Genomic DNA, 20,604 nt, shown 5'->3' with positions numbered 1-20,604 from the left:
TGCCATTCTATGAGTCTGCTGTACAGACTGCTTCCCATGTTGGAGCATTTACTCCTTTTTAACTTTATTATTAGTAGTAATAAACACTTAATCCTATTGTCATGATCACTCTAACACTTAATCCCGCCTATATGATCACTTTAAAACTTAAGATGTTAACATTACCATCTAGCCCAAAGGGGATTTGCGATCCCATAGCAATTTTTAACTATACCCTTGGAAGTAACTCCATAAGAATGCATGCAGAGCTATATCACTTTACAGTTTCTCTGTAGGACCTGTGAAAATAAAAAGACACAGCTCTTCAAGAGCTTAATTATTCTTAAGCATTTTACATGGATATATTGTATTAGCTATAATTCCTTAATCAGATCTAGTTGAAGGGTCTCCCAATTCTTAAGTGTAGATCTTCTAGGGAGTCTCCAAATGAGCAGATGTAGAACTGCCCATAGTGAAATTACTTTGTAACCTGGGGAGATAAAAGGTAAATAGGGCTAAGCTTTGGCCTATTTTGATTTCTGATCATTTACCTTAACCAGTAATCTGACATTTCAGTGCTGCTATGCCTGTTACGGGGTTTACCAAGGAGATACAAGGGACTCAGTCTGAGAAATGTCATTTCAGACTGTTATAATCCTGCCTCAGAAACAAAAATAAAAAAACAGGTAAAAAAAAAATCTTGAAGTCAAAAATTAAAAAAAAAAAAAACAGCTAGTTATGCTAATACCGTCTCAGGAACAAAAAATAACAAACAAAGAAAGATAACTGTACTGAGGTGGAAAATAATAAACAAGGTATGCTAATACCGCCTCAGGACCGAAAATAACAAACAAAGGAAGATAACCGTCCTGAGATAAAAAATAACAAACACCTAATCGTGCTAATACTGCCTCAGGACTGAAATAACAAACAAAGGAAGATAACCATCCTAAGGTCTAAAATAACAAACACCTAATCATGCTAATACTGCCTCAGGACTGAAAATAACAAACAAAGGAAGATAACTGCCCTGAGGTCAAAAGTAACAAATGAGCTATGCTAATACTGCCCTAGGAACGAAAATAACAAACAAAGGAAGATAACTGTCCTGAGGTCGAAAATAACAAACACCTAATCATGCTAATACCGCCTCAGGAACGAAATAACAAACAAAGGAAGAGAACCACCCTGAAGTCAAAAGTAACAAACACCTAATCATGCTAATTCTGCTTCAGGAACGAAAGTAACAAAAAGAAGTGAATAATAACATGATTTAATGTTGCTATATAATCATAATGATATATATTACATATACACACAGGTTATGTGCAGGTTATCTATATATACACAACACCTATATTATAGTATGTATATACACAGATACACCCTACACATGTGCTATATATATATATATATATGTATAATATGGCATAAATCATGATATGATTTGAAATGCATAGCTCTATTAACCGGGCATGCAGCATGTATATATACATACACCCTATACACATGCTATATATATACACAACACAATGTAAATAATAATAATATAATCTAGAATACAATCTAGAATATAATCTGGAATACATAGCTATATTAACTAGCTGTATTAACTATATCAACTATGTATGTAGCATGTGTATACATAAGATATAGTCAGGCATGTAGCATGTGTATATACATACACACTACACATGTCATATATATTATACATATGCACAACACAATATAAATCATAATAATCTAGAATACGTAACTATATTAACCAGCTATATTAACTATATTAACTATGTATGTAGCATGTATATACAGAATACATATGTAAATTCTCTGAAATATATATCTTTATTAACCAGGCATGTAGCAGGTGTACATGTAGCATGCCCACTTCAATAGCATCTTAAATGTAATGAAATACAGTGTTCTACTTTGAACTTAAAATAGACAAAGGTAAAATTATCCATGGTTTTGGTAGTGTTTACAACTGACACTCTAATACTTCTACATAGTCCACGATATGCAGAGAAAATAGAAGGATCTTCCAAAAAAGAAATTTTAAAAGTTCATCTTGATTTTATTCAGAAACTCACTTCCTCGTATTTCAGTAATGGGGTCCTGGGCATGGTGGATTAGTGAATCCCACAAATAATCTCCCCAAACATAGTTGATTTGTTGAATATACCTCTTCCTCCTCTACTAATGTATTCCCAAAGCTTGAAGAGTAACCAGGTAGATCGTTTGTTATATATCCTTATCCTCCCTTTCTGATAGTCAACAGTGAAAAAATCCCAAATCAAATAGAAGTAGTAACACAAGTACTCAGATAATCCCTAAATTAAATAAACATCCCCAGATGACAGAGAACCTATCTTACATTAAATGTCTATAGAGTAGAAAATATATTGCATTAGCATGTAAATGTCTTGCCTGTATTGATAGCTATGTATTGTATGAGTATGTGTGTAGACACATACAATAAGTCTTTAGTTACATGGTTATGTGTACTTAAAAAAGCTTTGGTTATGATGTTCTAGGACTACTCTGAAGAAGGCAAGAAGGTGCAATTAAAGTTTCTGCAGTAACAGAAATGAGGGAGAAAGTTCTTGAGGTTTGTAGCTTTCTTTTAAATAGATTATTTAAAAATACCTAGTGACCTACATTTATTGAAAGAAAAACAGTCAACTACAGTTGTAATTGTTATCTTGTCAGGTATTTATTAATAGACAGGCTGCTGTCATCTTTGTTTAAATGCTCTAAGTTGACAGAATTTCATTTACATTAATGGGAGAAAAGTCCTTTTCTTACTTGTCCAACAAACTGGAGACAAAGTGCCTGCCAATGTTTTAATTTCTTTTTCATGTTCTGGTTAGAGAGTGAGAAGAATGCTTTCACTCCACAGTGTCATGAATATGATAATCTATGGAAATCACGGAAAAGCAGGTACTTAAGTTAAGCATATACTGTACTACAGGAATCCCTGATGAATTCAAGTCTCTTCTGTTTAGAGAAGATGTTGTTGCCTGTGAAGTGACAGACTGCCAGATGTTCATGAAGTAGCATGGTAATAGGCTCAGATCTTAGCATCTTCCCCTACCCCCATAGATGACAGCATTTAGTTTAGGCAAGAGAATGGTCCTGCTTTCATTCTTTAAGCACTGCTGTTTACATTTACTCTTCAACTATCAGATGTTCATTTACTTAATTTTACTTATTTAAATATGTGGAGCATAAAATTACATAACTATATGAGCAATCCTGACTTTACATAGTGTGTGCAATCTAAATGTGAAATAAGCAATTTTCCATCATGTAAAATATGCTTAATCCATTGAATTCCCTTATAAATATTAGAAAAAAATGATTTGGCCAGACAAGAAATGTTTACTCTAGCATAATATTAAGCATACAGAAAATATTTTAAAGCACATATTTAAAATAAATAGCTTAGGATAATTTTACTGATATTTTATTTGTAAATACACAATGTTAATAATCGAAAGAAACATCTAATTCATTACTAGAATTTCTATAATCATAATATCAATAAGCATTTATATGAAATAATGTTGATGAAAAGAATTCTTAGGTGCCTACTATATAGCAATTTCTAACTTCATTAAAATAATTTACATAAACTAAATAATACTTGCTATAACATTATATTATTCCAATTTTTTGAATGAAGAAACTGATATCTTATGAAAGTTAAACAAAATATGACCAGGTCAAAAATTTAGTGAATAACACAATTGAGAGTTGGAAGCCAAGTCAAGTTCAAAGACTACAGTGCTCATAAATGTACTGCTGTCTAGAACATTCTTTCATTTGAGAATGTACAATGAACCAGGCATTGTCCAAAGTTATGGAGAAATATCAGTAAACAAAGTTGCTGAGCACACTATTCTACCCATTCTAGAGGGGAGGGAGAGAAAAAATAAATGAATAAACAATGTGAGCATTTTTTTTAAAATGAAGATGTGGAGAATGTAACTTGGAGGGCCTCCTTTAGATTGAGAAATCAGGAATGCTTCTCTGAGGAGGTAACATTTTATTTTTTAAGAAAGGTTTATTTATTTGAAAGGCAGAGTTATAGAGAAAGGGAGAGACAAAGAGAGAGATCTTCCATCTGCTAGTTCACTCTCCAGGTGGCCACAACAACCAGGCATGGGCCAGGCTAAAACCTGGAGCCAGGAGCTTCTTCCAGGTGTCCCACATGGGTGGCCCTCTGCTGCTTTCCCAGTGCATTGACAGGCACATAGCAGGGAGCCAGATCAGAAGCAGAGCACCTAGAACTCCAGCCAGTGCTCTGATAAAGGAAACCCAAGTCATAAGCAGCAGCTTAACCCCCTGTGTCACAATGCCTACCATCAGGATCCTTTTAAGACATGCTAAGTTCACAGTTCAATATTTGATTAAATAAGTTAATCAAATTTCTGGATATATTAATCTGTAATTTAGTATAAAGGACAGGAAAGAAATTTGATAGCTGTGAACATAAATGCTATTGAAGCTATTGGTGAGAATGAATCACTAGAAACAGTATGTTTATAGGTAGATATAGAAGAGCATCCTGGATTGAGGCTTAGATATTCTTTTTCTAAATATATTGAATTTTTTTTATCTTTAAACAATTTGTTCTTGTTTGTATTATTTACTTGAAAGACAGAGACAGATCTCCCATCCACTGGTTTACTCCCCACATGCCTGCAACAGCCTGGGCTGGACCAAGCAGAAGCCAGGAGTCAGGAACTTAATCCGGATTTGCTAAGTGGATGGCAGGAACTGAATTACTTGAGTCGTCATCTGCACCCTGCCAGTGTGCACTTTAGTAGGAAATTGCAATCAGTAGCAGAGTTAGGATGTGAATCCAGGCACTCTGATGTAGGGTGCAGGTCTCCCAAGTGGTGTCTTAACCACTATGCCAAATACCCACCCTGTTTGGAAGCAATATGGGTTACATAGATTGAACGTTGCTGAGACATAAAGTTAGCCTCCAAAGATTGCTACCAGATTTGCAAAGTAAATGCTGGCCCTGCTGTGGAAGCATTTCAGTGGCTTGTACTGGAGGACAAAGCCCTGAAAACTATGTTGAGGAGTGAATAGAAAGTGAGGATTTGCAGACAGATACTAACAATGCTTAAAAGGGGTTTGAAAAGAAATAGATAAATGATGCCTGGAAGTGTCTGTAGTTGAAAGACGGAAAAGATTAAAGCATATCTGTGTGCTATTGGAAAGAATCCAAAAATTAGGGTGAGTTCTGAGATGGTCAAAGAGAGAAATCACACAGATTTCTTCAGATGGTCAAGAGGGTTTGTGAGACAGAGTCCGTGAGTGGATTCTCTGTAAGGCTCTAAGATGCTTCCTGTCACAACAGAAGAGATGATGGAGAGTGAGAGTACAGATTAGAGGGACTAATAATATTTAGAATAGAATAATGATTTCAGTATTTTCAATTGCTAATATGCAACCTTGATGGGATTGAATTGGAATCCCCTGGTATGTTTCTAACTCTACCATTTGGGGCAAGTCAGCTTGAGCATGTCCCAAATTGTACATCTCTTCCCTCTCTTATTCCCACTCTAATATTTAATAGCGATCACTTTTCAGTTAAATTTCAACACTTAAGAATAACTGTGTATTAATTACAGAATTAAACCAAAGGTATTAAGTAGAACAGACAAAAAAAATACTAAGAGGGATAAAGTATTAAGTTGTTCATCAACAGTCAGGGCAAGGGCTGATCAAGTCACCGTTTCTCATAGTGTTCATTTCACTTTAACAGGTTTCCTTTTTGATGCTTGGTTAGTTGTCACCAATCAGGGAGAACATATGATATTTGTCCCTTTGGGACTGGCTTCTTTCACTCAGCATGATGTTTTCCAGATTCCTCCATTTTGTTGCAAATGAGTGGATTTCATTGTTTTTTTACAGCTGTATAGTATTCTATAGAGTACATATCCCATAATTTCTTTATCCAGTCTACTGTTGATGGGCATTTAGGTTGATTCCAGGTCTTAGCTATTGTGAATTGAGCAGCAATAAACATTAAGGTGCAGACCGCTTTTTTGTTTGCCAATTTAATTTCCTTTGGGTAAATTCCAAAGAGTGGGATGGCTGGGTTGAATGGTAGGGTTATATTCAGGTTTCTGAGGAATCTCCAGACTGACTTCCATAGTGGCTTAACCAGTTTGCATTCCCACCAACAGTGGGTTAGTGTCCCTTTTCCCCCCACATCCTTGCCAGCATCTCTTGTTGGTGGATTTCTGAATGTGAGCTCAAGCTGACTTGCCCCAAATGGTAGAGTTAGAAACATACCAGGGGATTCCAATTCAATTCCATCAAGGTTGCATGTACCAATGCCATCTCACTAGTCCATTTGATCAATTTCTGTTCACAATTGATCATAATGATAGGAATAAGAATAAAAGGGATCACATAAACAAGACTAGCGTCTGAAAATACTAACCAATAGAACAAAAAAGGGAGAGAATGATCCAACATGGGAAGCGAGATACACAGCAGACTCATAGAATGGTAGATGTCCTAAACAGCACTCTGACCTCAGAATCAGCCCTTCAGGCATTCAGATCTGGCTGAAAAGCCCATGAGAGTATTTTAGGCATGGAAAGCCAAGACACTCTGTCAAAAAAAAAATGACCTAAATGAAAGATCTCCGTGAGTGAGATCTCAGTGGAAAGAACAGGTCATCAAAGAAGGAGTTACCTTTCTCTGAAAGGAGGAGAGAACTTCCACTTTGACTATGACCTTGTCTAAATATGATAAGAGTCGGTGATCTCAAAAGGCTTCCATAGCTTTGGCAACTCATGACAAGAACCTCAGGTGATTACTGATGCCATAAACAAGAGTGTCAATTTGTTAAGTCAACAGCAGGAGTCACTGTGTTCTTACTCCTCATGTAGGATCTCTGTCCTTAATGTGCTGTACGTTGTGATTTAACACTATAACTAGTACTCAAACAGTATTTTTCACTTTGTGTTTCTATGTGGGTGCAAACTGTTGAAATCTTTACTTAATATATACTAAACTGATCTTCTGTATATAAAGAGAATTGAAAATGAATCTTGATGTGAATGGAAAGGGAGAGGGAGTGGGAAAGGGGAGGGTTGTGGGTGGGAGGGAAGTTATGTTGGGGGGGAGCCATTGTAATCCATAAGCTGTACTTTGGAAATTTATATTCATTAAATAAAAGTAAAAAAGCCGGTGCCGCGGCTCAATAGGCTAATCCTCCGCCTTGCGTCACCGGCACACCGGATTCTAGTCCCGCTCGGGGCACCGATCCTGTCCTGGTTGCCCCTCTTCCAGACCAGCTCTCTGCTATGGCCCGGGAGTGCAGTGGAGGATGGCCCAAGTACTTGGGCCCTGCACCCCATGGGAAACCAGGAGAAGCACCTGGCTCCTGCCATCGGATCAGCGTGGTACACCGGCCGCAGCGCACCTACCACGGCGGCCATTGGAGGGTGAACCAATGGGCAAAAAGGAAGACCTTTCTCTCTATCTCTCTCTCTCTCACTGTCCACTCTGCCTGTCAAAAAAAAAAAAAAGTAAAAAAAATTGCTAATATGAGGCAAGATCATTAATTCAGAATGAAAAGAAATGTCATCTTAGATTTGGTGGAGAGAAGATATGAAAATGTCATTTTGTGGAGTGAAAATGATGAAAATTAACACTGCTAACATATCTTGGCTTATTGGGCAGCACTGAGTATCCATTTGTTATTATTGTGGGTTTGGAGATGGAGCAGTATTATTCACCAGCCATATCCAATTTCTAATATATAGTTATAGAACAATTGGTCTTGACAAGAACTAAGATTTTGCCTGGTGAGTACAACAAAGGGAGAGTAGGATTAAGATTAGACCTTAAGCAAATAACCAGATAAGTATCTATCATTGCAGATGGTAATAAATGTTTTCTATATCTATCTGAATATTTGTTTATGTCTAATCCTTCTGCCCTCTATTATATCTTCAGTGCCTCACACACTGTGTGTGCTAGACAAACAATGGACACTCGATGATTATTTCTGAGAAGTAAGCCTTTTCAAGGACATTAATTTATTAGATCTTTCTTTGATTTCCCACCCCTGAAATATCAAAAACCTTACAGTATTATTGGGTAAAATAGGAGCCAAAAAGCTCAAGAAGGACATAGCCAGTCAATGTAGAGAAGCAGTGGTCTCTGAGTTGACAGACGCGGATTTATGATGAATTGGGTTCTTTGGATGTTTATTACTGTTCTGCATGCAGAAGCTAATGTTTAAGGAGCACTTTGTCAAATACATAAAAGATATTTCCCATCTTAAATATTTATTGTGGTATGGTAATTAATTATATTAGAAAATTCTTTCCTGTCATCTAAGAAAACTTGCACTGGCTTTCATTTTCCCTATAAGATAAATTTGCTGTTTAGCATAGAAACTCTAAAAATCGACATTCAAAATAATGACCATTTTATTCCAATATGTCCTGAATTATAACTTAAAATAGGGTTTTTGAATAGATCAAAATGTAATGGTTAGGTTATGTGCCATACTTTCAGGTAAAAAGACTCAAAGCAGTCATCCCAGTGTTTTTATAGGAAGATATTAGACGTTGCATTGAATAAATATGGATAAAATAATTAATCTACTCCAAAGATAATCTGAGTCCTATTTTTTTATAGTTAAAGAAAATCCATTTCCTCATCACCTCATTTTTCTGTTTTCCTTTCCTCCAATCCCATTGTGTGAAATAATTTTTATTCCATTTCCTCTCATTGGATTTTGCCCTTGACATTTATGTAGCATTTATCCATGAAAGTAGTAGCATTTTGAAGATGGAGTTCAAAAGCAAATTATTTCACCCAAGTCTTCCTAAGGCACTGGAAGCACTGTAGCTCAAGAAGTCTTTCTTTTTATGTAGTTAATATTTTGTGACATTTTCATAATTCAGAGTACTCACTTCATTTTTATATTATATTATTATATTGAGCATAAATCAGCTTTATGCTCAATATAATAATGTAATACATTTCTATACTGCTTTACAGTTTTCAAAATAGTATTAGCTGTATTTTAATAATCTATTAGTGCTTTCCCTGTTTCAAACATTCGTTGTAAAGAGCAAATGGGTGGGTGATTACTGATATTTCTGTCTTACACAAATGAAATCTGAGGCACACCAAAGGCATGTGTCTTTCCCTGCATCATTTAGTTAATCCCTGCAGCTAAGATCAGGGATCATTTTGCAAGTGCCACTGCTTTCATAGAAGGTTCCATTGTCCCCAGTGTCCTGAAATTCCTATATATATATATATATATATGCATATATATATATATATATATCTCCAATGCAACTACAAGTGTACATGTATTTTATTTTTGGTTGCTTGGTGATTTCATTCTTGTTATCACTTCTAATATTTGTGTGATTGCTTTCCATAGAATATGTCTCAGTCAGTTTGCAACTATACATCAAACTTTTTAAAGCTAATTATAATGTAGAGTTGGTTGTTACCTATGAATTTCTAATTCATGAAAATTATAATACCTCTCATTTCAAAAATATTTTATTCTATTAATTATATATACAGATTTCATTATTTAGTAATGAGATATAATAGCTCTGATATCTTTGGTTATACCTTTCAACAATGAGGCCTGAAGCAGTTTGTGAACTCATTCAACCATGGAAGTTTGATAAATGTTATCCAAGCTTTCTGTACTTTGCAGCTTAAATAAGCTCAGAATTTTGTATGGTTAATTTGGGGGTAGGGGAGAGTTATAATTATGACTCAGTGCAATATTTTATCCACAGTGTGATTCTACCTGGGCATAAAACACAGGGATTTCTTACCGTGAATTTGAAAACAAAACAAAATATATAACTGGAAGGGGCCTCATAGATCATCTCAAACCCCTCATTTTAAAGAAAACTGAGATGCAGAGGGAACACCACCCTGCTGTGGGTCAAAAAACTAGCTCCTAGCAAGGCTAAGCTCAGAGTCTCATCTCCTAATTCTCAAGTGAGTACTATTTCCAATATGCCACATTGCCTCCCTCAGAAAAGTGCCTCCCATGGGGCATTGCTTCTTGAAGATGAAGTATATTAAATTCACATTTGTCTGCTAATCATTTTCTCAGCAGCTCTATGGTATTTCATTAACTGCTGCATGTAACACTCTGGCCTTTCACCTGTATTAACTTGAGCTCATTAAACTTGAGGCCAGTAATAAACAGGACAGAACTAATTCAGATATTTTGCCTGGTATGTGTTCAGCATTTTTTTTAATGATTTCTACTGTGTGGGATATTTTCCTCTTCAGTATCAGGGAGCATAGATTTCAAGAAAAGCAGGACCTATGTAGTATGTCTCTTTATATTCATAAAAATATATTAAATACTTACCATTACAAAACTTCATGATGACTACAAAGAAATATGAGTGACAGCATAGAATAGGGTCTGGCATTTGGCAGGCTGGGATTTGAGTCTTGGATCTACTATTTATTATTGAGAGACTAAGAAAAAGTTACTTCACCTCGCTGAACCTCAGTTTTGTCTTCTGCAAATGGACATAAGAATTCTACCATATTGGCTTGCATTGAAGAGGCAATTATAGACTCTTGTACTTTCCAAAGCATCTGGTATATAGCAGTGCTCAACAAAAGTGCTGATGTTGGTGGAGGTGAAAAGGAAGAAAATGATGATGATGAAATTGTAGTTCCTTCTTTCATAGAACTTACACTTGCCTCTCACTACAACTTTTGTTGAGTAATTTTATATCTCTCATATCTCTCCCCTTCCCCATCATCACTACAAAATACGAGCAAAGATCCTCCAGAGTACAAGGAAAGAAAAACAAATTCTATTTCACCCTCCTACATTTCCCATTAGCATTATGTTATGTTCGTTTGGACCAATAAGTTACTTTTTCAAAGCTTATAGCCTATTCAGCCCTATTAACGCAAGTTCCAAATTTTGAAGAACGTTTTGAGTTTGTGACTGAGCAGGGAATAGAGAGTAGGGAGAAGCATTTGTAGAAAGATGACCCACAAGGAGATAGAACTAGATGTCTCATTCTGGGATGGCTTCAGGGCAAGATCACTGTGAGAGCAAGGATGTAGCAGTAGTAGACAGTGTGGAAATGAAGATCCATGTTGGACCCTCTGTGTTAGAATATGTAATCAGTATTTATGTATTAAAACTAGCAGTTCTAATGTAACGCGGGGTTAATTCACTCAATTATGGGAGCCAAGAAGTTCCATAATATGCTCTGCAAGCTGGAGAAACAGGAGAGCCTACAGTGTAATTCAGTCTGAGCCAAAAGACCTGAGGGCCAGGGGAAACGATGGTGTATCTCAGTGCCTACAGCTGAAGGCTTGAGCAATGAGGGCAACGTTCTAGAGTTCAAGGCCTGGGTGTCCCAGCCTGTGCTCCAGTAATTTGCCATCCTCCACCTTTTTGTTTATCCCAGCCCTCAACAGATTGGGAGATGTCAGCCCACATTGGTGAAAGTAATCTTTACTCTGTCTACCAATTCAAATGCTGGTCTCATCTAGAAATACTCTCACAGACACACCCAGAAATAATGTTTTACCAGCTATCTGGGTATCACTTAACCCTGTCATATTAATTCATAAATTTAACCATTGTACCGTAAAACTTTTTTATTTCCTATCATAAAACTTTTAAAAAAATGATAATCCTACAGATCATCTACTTCACTCTCTTGCTTCTACGAGAATCCTATCTTCAACAGTGAATTATTCTGTTCTTTCTGCCGTAGTAACCACCTCAAAATTCACCCTTCCTTCTGCTTCCACAAAGATCTAGTCACATAGTTTCCTGTATCTGGTACTCCCCTATGGCCTAAAAAATAAAATCCAAACTGCTCTGCCCAGAATTCAGAACCTGCCACTGTTTGCCAGGATTTATCTCCTGCTATCCTCAGTCACTTTCTTTACTTTAGCCATAGTATAGTGAGATCCTTTTGTAGTTTCTTCACTCCATTCTATTTTGCTTTCCTTTCCTTCCCCCTTTTAAAATCTTTGATCATGGTGGAAATCCTTCCTCCACCATAAAGTCTTTCCTGTTCTGTTAGATGGAGCTCGCTGCCCGCTGGGTCTCGGTTACATCAGAGCATTTGTGCAGCTCTTCCTCTATGTATCCCACTTCTCCTGTGACACCCAATCCCAATTGTCAGCTGTGAGCACCCAGACCCAGCCCTCTGGGGACTGCTGCAAGTTTTTCAAGATTCCATTCTGCAGGTCACCCTGCTCTCACTGAAGTCCCACGCTCTCCAATCTGACCTCCCGTTGATTGATATTCTCTTCCGCTGTAGTCCAGATCTGCCTTTCCCAAACCCAATATAAAGGCATTGCTTTTCAAGTCACTGCTTTAAGTATGACAGCTTCTTTCTTTAGAGAAACCTGATATGAATCATTTAAATGCTATTTCAAAATTAACTTGCTTACGCTGTTCCTTTTAATATGGATTCAGTCTTCCTCACAAGGCTCAGTGCAGCCTCCCATCCTGTTTGACTCTGTGGCCCCAAGCCCCAGCACCTGCACAGCATTTGACGAAAAGCAAGTCCTACTGCTATTGAATCTCACTGGCATGCTATTGATGTTGGTTTTTCTTCTCTTGATTGACGTTCTTCCTAATACACTTTCCGACTTTGTCACTTCACAATAAAATGTGCTCTGCTAGCTTGTCACAAGGAAGCACCTTGCCCTCTTGTACCTTAGTAAATGCAAGGCAGACTGTTTGTTGCCCAGTGTCTCTTCCAAAATGTCACCCTTCTGCCTCTGTTGCTTCTTCCACCTGGAGGATCCCCTTCTCCTTCCCTGACCCTCACGTCTCCCTCTGCACTGCTTGCCATCCTGCCTTCACCTTATCCTTCAGATCTTAGCTCAGATGTCACCTCCTCAAGAAAATCTCTGACCCCTCAACCTGACTTAGGTACACATTGTCACTGCTCATATAACAGCCTGCGTCACCTCTGCCACAGCCCTTGTCACCAGCTATTGCAATTGTTATTAACTATAGGCTCTTTAAGGTCACAGACTGTCTTTTATATATAGATTTCAAATGTCTTTCACTTTAGAAATGTTTTTTGAATTTATGGATCACAGTTGTTGTGTAAGCACAATTGTTTTTTACTGTGCATCATTTTTAACATTGAAAGTCTTGTTTACATCATTTAATTTCTTTCTTTTGGGATTATTGGACATTTCAAACAATAAGCAATCTTTATAATACATTCAAAGTATTCATTTATTCATTTGTTAAGTTTTTAAAAATATATTGAGCACTTACTATGTACTGGGGCAAAAACTACATCTCCAGGCTCTCAAGTGGAAAAGATGGAAGCAAAGTCTCATAGTAATGAGTCAGTGTAGTAGGTGTAAGGATTAAAATATGCCCAAGGTACTCTGGAAAACTGGGAGAGGCCTCTAACACCGGGCAAGGAATGGGATCAGTAAACCAGGTGCTATGAAGCCAGATTGGCATGTGCCAGGTAACAAAGGTGAGGATGGGACATTCCTAGCAGAAGAAAAACATGAACAAGGAAATACAGAGCACAGTACACAATGAAATATAAGCAGTATAAGCAGTTCAGCTTATGGAACTAAATTGGCAGGCATGCATTTTACAAACATTCTTCCATTTCATGCTTATGCCAACATCATGAGTTAGATCCTGTCATCCTCATTTCATTGATAAGAAGAATTAGTAGCAGAATAGTTAAGTAATTGGCTCAGAGTCATAAAGCTAATGAGTACAAAATGGTGATTTTCATGCAATTTTGACTCCTAAAGTAGTAGCCTAACTGCTATGTGAATGCTGGCTTTCTACTTTCACTGTGAAACATGAACCATAATTACTTTTGACTGATTTAGACATCAGATTTTTTTTATCAATAGTTTCATGCTTAAATTATCAAGTAAACAAATGGTGATATTTCATATATTTTGCAGGTCCAACTTTAGTATCCCATTTGCACAATTGAGTATCATATAATATGATAACTTGTAATATATTTTTCTTTGTGTCCTCTTATTGTTTTCCAGTGTTCAAACCTGGTAATATCATCAAAAATGACTTAGTGTTATATTAGTGATGAAGAATTACATGCCAATTAAATATAGGAAAAACATCTGAGTTTCTGAATCTAAACCATGTTAAAACTGAGTCTGATATAAAAACCAGTGTCAAATACAACTATATAACTGATAATTTCACAGTTTCTGGGAGGGATGAAGAAAAATAATGGAATTTAAACATTGAGAACAGAAAACAGAGTCCTCATCTCTATTCCCCATGAGTCCTTGCATTGTGCTGAGTGAACAGTGATTTAAATTAGGGTACATTAGGAATTTTATGTGCATTATTTCATTTGAATCTCGCAATGGTCATTTTTCAGATGACAAAACAGTCTCAAGGGAACTATGCTCCCAACCATTCAACCACAATACTCCCACTTTCTATAAATTTCATATATACAAAACTAGTACAGTTTTCTTATTGAATTTTTAAAATTTCAACTCTGAACAGACTTATTCTCTTTGTTTTTCTCTTGAAGTGTTGATTATTCAATTTCAGTTCAGTTTTGGAATGACTTTGCTATATAATATTTTGGGTAACTTCAATAACATATATAATTATATTATTCAGTTTCTTGTTACTGTAATGAAATATTTGAGGCAGGCTAAGTTTATAAGCTTATTGTGGCTCACAGTTCTGATGGTACAAGGTCTTGGGACCTCATCTGGCCATGGCCTTCTTGCTGACAGATTCCCAAGGCAGTGCAGAGCAGGTGAATGTGTCTGTCTGTATCTGGGCGGCTTCGCTCCCCATCCTTATAAAACCACCTATATTTAATCATTGGGGGTCCACCCTGATGACTTTATCTTATCTGTCTAATTTCCAAAGGTACATCTCTAAACCACACAGTCCAATTAACTTTCTACCCTGGATACCATAAGCATAACATTTCATAGTTTAAACTCCTGCAAAGAGTTTGAGAAACAAATCAGATTCAAGCCATAGCAATAATTCAGTCTGACACCAGTCCTTAATAAATAGTAAGAGATACTTATAAAATTAATTTAAATGTAAATATATATATACATATATCATGTGGAAAATATTTAGTTTCTAAGGTAGCATAGGACAAGGTCCAGCAAAGACATTTGAAATTCTAATGATTGAAGAAATGTTAAAAGACTAATAGTGTCATGAATGAACATATATGTTTTTAAAAAGTCAACTTTTATACAGTTGTGAAATATAGTCAAATATATTCTTTATAATCTTTATCCTTCAGTCTATCATAGTATACGCACATAAATATATACACAAAAAGCAGGTAAGTCTTAGATACACATATCCATATTCCTCTATGTATATATAAATATATATATCACTCAGTAGAAACCTGAAATCTGTTTATCTTTTCACGTTATTACCAATTAGATACCAAAGTAGTTACTTTCCTTCTGTTATTGTTTCCAGTCAGGTCAGAGATGATGATTAAGAAAACAGAGATGATCTATCACAGTAGTATAGACTAGGGCTATTAACCTACTTACTTCTATTCTCATAAAAATTATGCAGTTTAAACTGGAAGACACCAGTGCCTACTTCTATTAGAAACAAGAACCCCTTTCTACTTCATAATATGCTCAATTACCTTTAGATTGATCTATGAATAAATTATAATCCAAATAGACTTCTTTACCTTAAAGCTTCTCAGGCTTAAGGTATCATTGTTGATTCATTCTGTTGTCACTTTTCCATCGGCAATGTAATGCTTTTTATATCTGGATAGAGACAGTTTTAGTGTGAGATACTGTTATCTTTAAATGAGTAGGATTTAGCTTTTCTGGAGAGAATAAATTCATCAATGATGAATCCCTGAAAACTATTGAAACAAAAATCACACCATTTCTGAGCTTTGTTCAGTTCATCAGTTACAAAGCAGCTTTCGAGAGTCCTAAAGAACTTTTTCTTGTGTTTAAGAAATATAGCATGACGCTCAAAACCTCTCTGAGTTACCGCAGGCTACAACTTTTTCTGTAAGAAAATAATGAATGAAGAGGAAAAGCTCCTGCTGCTGCCTCCGCCAGGCCCTACTGCTGCTTCTCCTGCAATAGGAAATCAATTAACTATATGTTCTGGCCGAGATGTGAACTAAATGCTTTATTAATCATCACTGATTGCACACATACACAGCAGCTAACTGTGCATTCATCTTCACCTTTTCTTAGCTTCATTTTGCTCTCTATTTTTTTGCTCGTTTTGTTTTGTTTGGGCAAGATCAGAACATAACATACACCTCCATATAGTGTGTGTGAAAGTGATCCTCTAATGCAAGAGACAATCAATTTTTTTTTAATATATCTTAAGAAAACATGACCTTTAAAATGTCCAGTACCAAAAATCCTAGAGCCACTTGAATGCAAACAATACAATTTTAAAATAAGGAAGCACTTAAAACTCTGTTTATACTAATGAGGAAACAAGATGCCTATGGCAGTCTTGATGTTTGGGAAGCTAACGATCTACCCTTAGCTCTGGACTTGCCACATGGCAGTGAGGAATTGCACACAAATGAGCAGTTTTATTTGGAGATGCCTGGTGGAAGTTGAGGGAGCAGTTACTGGTATTTTGTGTATGTGGGCCTTCAAACTGAAGAGAAATCTGGCAACAGTTTTCTGTTATTAATTCTTCTAACCTATGCACAAGGAAAATCCTCTAACAATCTCTGTATTCTATTGAGAACATCTGTTTAGGACTAATTATAAAAGATTAACACATTACAACCTTAGCACTTTGGGCCATAGAAATGCTGCCTGACATTTGTGTATAGCCAGTGCAAAATTAAAAAAAAAAAAAAAACATGGAGAACATGGAGCTGATAGCTGTTTACTCAGACTGTATTCCATTCAGCATCAAGGGACTTTCAAATACTAAGCATCATTATTTTTATCATATTATCATTGCTATTATTACAGTTATTGCAACAATTTGAAATCGTTGCTGCTTTAACTTAATCACATTCTTTTTCTCTCCATTTGGGTAAAGAATAATTTAAATGGAAAAAAATTTTATTCTGAACTATGCTTCAAAAATGACAGTTTATAAATTTCCAAGAATAATTTCTTTCATGCAGGCTTGACAAAGCTCTCAGGTGAATTAGACAGTATTGAGTGAGGTGAGATCAAACCAGGGAATGAGGATTTGGTTCAGATTTGTATGGAACTTGCTAACATGAAGGGCCTGCTGGGACCACAGGTCATGTGTTTCAACACTTAACCATTCTTGATAATCTTCAAGAATAGAAGATTAGGACTTAGGTGCCCTTGATGTGTAAGAAAAGTGAGAAGGCAACATTCTGACAAGATTTATATCATGTGGACATGCGTTCACCACCATATGAGGTGTTATCTGGACCTCAAGGGCATGTCTTTGGCACTGAGTGTAATCCCTAACACCTCATCTGCCCCAGGAAAAAAATCATTTTATGAGAGCATCTTTCAAACAAGTATTATCTTTTCTATATTGAGGAGGCTGACATATGTGATAAGTGTTGAGGATTTGTTTCATACTCTTATTTACTTATGCTTTTATCAAGTCAGCACCTCTTATTTATAGTTAGAGATGCAAAACATCCTTCCTCCCATCATATCATCTTATTTTATTGCAAGTATTAAATATTATAATTTAGTAAAGCATTAAGGTATACAGATGAAGTACACAGTTCTAGTCTAATTGTATATGAATTAATTTTGCATTCATGACATTGTTTCCACTGACTTGACTTGTTGACATAATTATAGTAAATTGATAATGGAGCTAACAGTCTTAGATATTGCCACAGAAATCTGTTTATTGCTAATATAAATTCACGATTGCAGGTTGCAGTGTGGCTTGATTGGAACATGGTTTGAGTTCAGTTTACTTACCACACTGAGACCTCTAGAGAACCAGAGAACTCATTTTCCTGGGACATTATGCAACCTAGCAAGTGGAGGCCGGGTGTTTTGAAACAAGTGTGATTTTTCACCAAAGTACTTGCTAGGTCAGAGATCGGGATGACCTTGGAGTGCTGTAGTTTTCCAAACCTCCATCAGCTAGATAAATGGGCTTTATTCTGCAGGAGAGAAAGTGTGTTTTTGCAGTCTTATAAAAGAGACCTAGCAATTCCAGGTTACAGGCGGACACAAAACATTTGGAATTCAGTGGTGTCTGTCAGCAGCAATGTGTGTCGGTAAAAGTGAGGATCAAAGGTTCGAGCAGAGGGGAAGGACAAAGTGAAGAGGAAATAATTGTGTGATAATGAATGGGATGAGGGCATTTTCGTGTTAACTTGAAACCACTTAGCATTTTTCCATGACGCTCAGGTATCTTTCGAAATGAACTTCGTAAAATACTATTGAATAACCTTGAGATTTAAAGCTGTGATGTGATGTTGAATGCTGATTGAGTCTAAGCATTACTATTTGTCTTCTGCATTTCATTTCTATTTTTGCCTCTTTCATGCAAAATAAAATTTATTTTCTGCACAGAGAAATCAATATTTTTACCATTTTGTTTTTCAGCTATTCCAGTAAACTGCAATCAACATTAGTTACAATCTTTAAAGAGATGTAGTAAGAATTTGAACACAATAAAATAGAGATACAGATTAGAACTTTGGCAAAATACCTCTGCTATTGACAAAAACATTTGTCAGGGCCTATGCTGTGTCTATATCCTGCTAGAAACCTGATGAAGGGGAAAAAAAGCATCAATAGGTTTCACCTTCTGTCTATACAAGCCAAACAAATGTTTTAACTAATAGCTATTGTTTTAAGTGGATGGATTTGGTTTACCATTGGGAGCTTTATTCCACTGAGAAATGTATTTTAATTAACAAGCGTAGATCCAAGGCATAATATTTGATAGAGTATTGTGCTCTTGTTTTCCTTCTAATACTGAATGGAATCTTAGGCCTGAAACACTGGGGTCCCAGGGTGAATGAAGACCTACCTGCAGATACCTGAAACAATCCCAAACCACGCATTTGTGTGCCAATGATATATATGAGGTCATGTCCTCCCACTTGTCTCTTCTGTGAATTACCATGCTTTCCTCTTTGTGTGTTTTCCTTTTAGAAACTGCCAAGTTTTGGACCTTATCTTGAACAGCGCAAGAAAATCATAGCTGAGAACAAGATTAGGCTAAAAGAACAAAAAGCAGATTTTTCACCACTCAAGAAAAATTATTTTATCCCCAAAAAGCCTGTTCCTACCATCAAGGTAAAAATTAAGCCAAATTTATAAATATGATTATTTTACTAATTAAATATATAAAATTGTTTAAATAATTACTTACTGTTTAAATATATTGCTGAATTGTTTCTTAACTTCTATTGTAAAATGCAATTCAACTAAAAATAATTTTATTTGGATTTTTTAACTTTTATTTATTTTATATTTTTAGAGTACTGTCAATTATGTGTTTTATAGAAATGTTTTATATATTAAATGTAGCAAGATATTAAGGAGAACTTGTGGTCTTTCAAAAATTATTTTAACCCATAGTTAACTCCAAGAAATCTCATATTAGTCATGAAGTATAACTTCATTATCAATATGCATCATCTATTTTGATAGGATACTTTACATTATGGTAAAACTTTTTCTGATTTGGCCTTTGGAAAAACTATACTTTCATTTAGTTCTAAAGAAATTATTTTCTGGGCTGGCGTGCGGCTCAACAGGCTAATCCTCCGCCTTGCGGCGCCGGCACACCGGGTTCTAGTCCCGGTTGGGGCACCGGATTCTGTCCCGGTTGCCCCTCTTCTAGTCCAGCTCTCTGCTATGGCCCGGGAGTGCAGTGGAGGATGGCCCAGGTGCTTGGGCCCTGCACCCCCATGGGAGACCAGGAGAAGCACCTGGCTCCTGGCTTTGGATCAGCACGGTGCGCCAGCCGCAGCGCGCTACCGCGGCGGCCATTGGAGGGTGAACCAACGGCAAAAAGGAAGACCTTTTTCTCTGTCTCTCTCTCACTGTCCACTCTGCCTGTCAAAAAAAAAAAAAAAAAAGAAATTATTTTCTGGAAAATAGTGAACATTACCATTAAGACAGAATTCTATTTGCATGTTACATTTCTTTTTTTCTTTAAACTTTGTTTTGAGAGAAATGTAGATTCATATGCCATTGTAAGAAATTAAACAGAAGTCTCCTGTACTTTATCCTATTTCCCAGCTGGCATAGTATGAAATCACAACCAGGATACTGTTGGGCTATGGTTACCATATGATCATCTTTTCCTTATATGTAGAAATTTCAGAAGAAACCATTTACCAATCCTAATTCAATTTCTCCAGTTTTATGTCTATGTGTGTGTGTGTGTGTGTGTTTGTATTGAGTTGTGTGCACTTTTTTCAAATACATAGGTTGTGCATTCACCCACCACTCCACTCAAGATACAGAACAGTTCATCACCACCAGAGTCTCACAGGTTACCCTTTTGTAGCCACACCCATTCTTCTCCTGCTCTCTGTCCCCACAAGGTAGACTTGCTTTAAAGCGGTCCCAATGGGGAATGCAGGGTTTTATTGGATGGCCTTTTCT

At 36.3% G+C, this 20,604-nt stretch overlaps 1 protein-coding gene across 1 annotated transcript in view; it reads left to right on the top strand.

Moving 5' to 3' along the window:
• The window catches only part of DPYD (dihydropyrimidine dehydrogenase), a 1,003,571-nt gene that overhangs the window by 963,014 nt on the left and 19,953 nt on the right, over positions 1–20,604 (top strand). The window contains exon 21 of the mRNA XM_062191802.1: positions 19,141–19,284. Within this exon, the coding sequence (XP_062047786.1) occupies positions 19,141–19,284 (144 nt within the window). The remainder of the gene's footprint in view (positions 1–19,140; positions 19,285–20,604) is intronic.

This window comes from Lepus europaeus, chromosome 5 (genome assembly GCF_033115175.1).
Source record: "Lepus europaeus isolate LE1 chromosome 5, mLepTim1.pri, whole genome shotgun sequence".
Taxonomy (NCBI): Eukaryota; Metazoa; Chordata; class Mammalia; order Lagomorpha; family Leporidae; genus Lepus; species Lepus europaeus.
The sequence above is the reverse complement of the archived record's forward strand: the minus strand, read 5'-3'. Positions and strand labels throughout refer to the sequence as shown.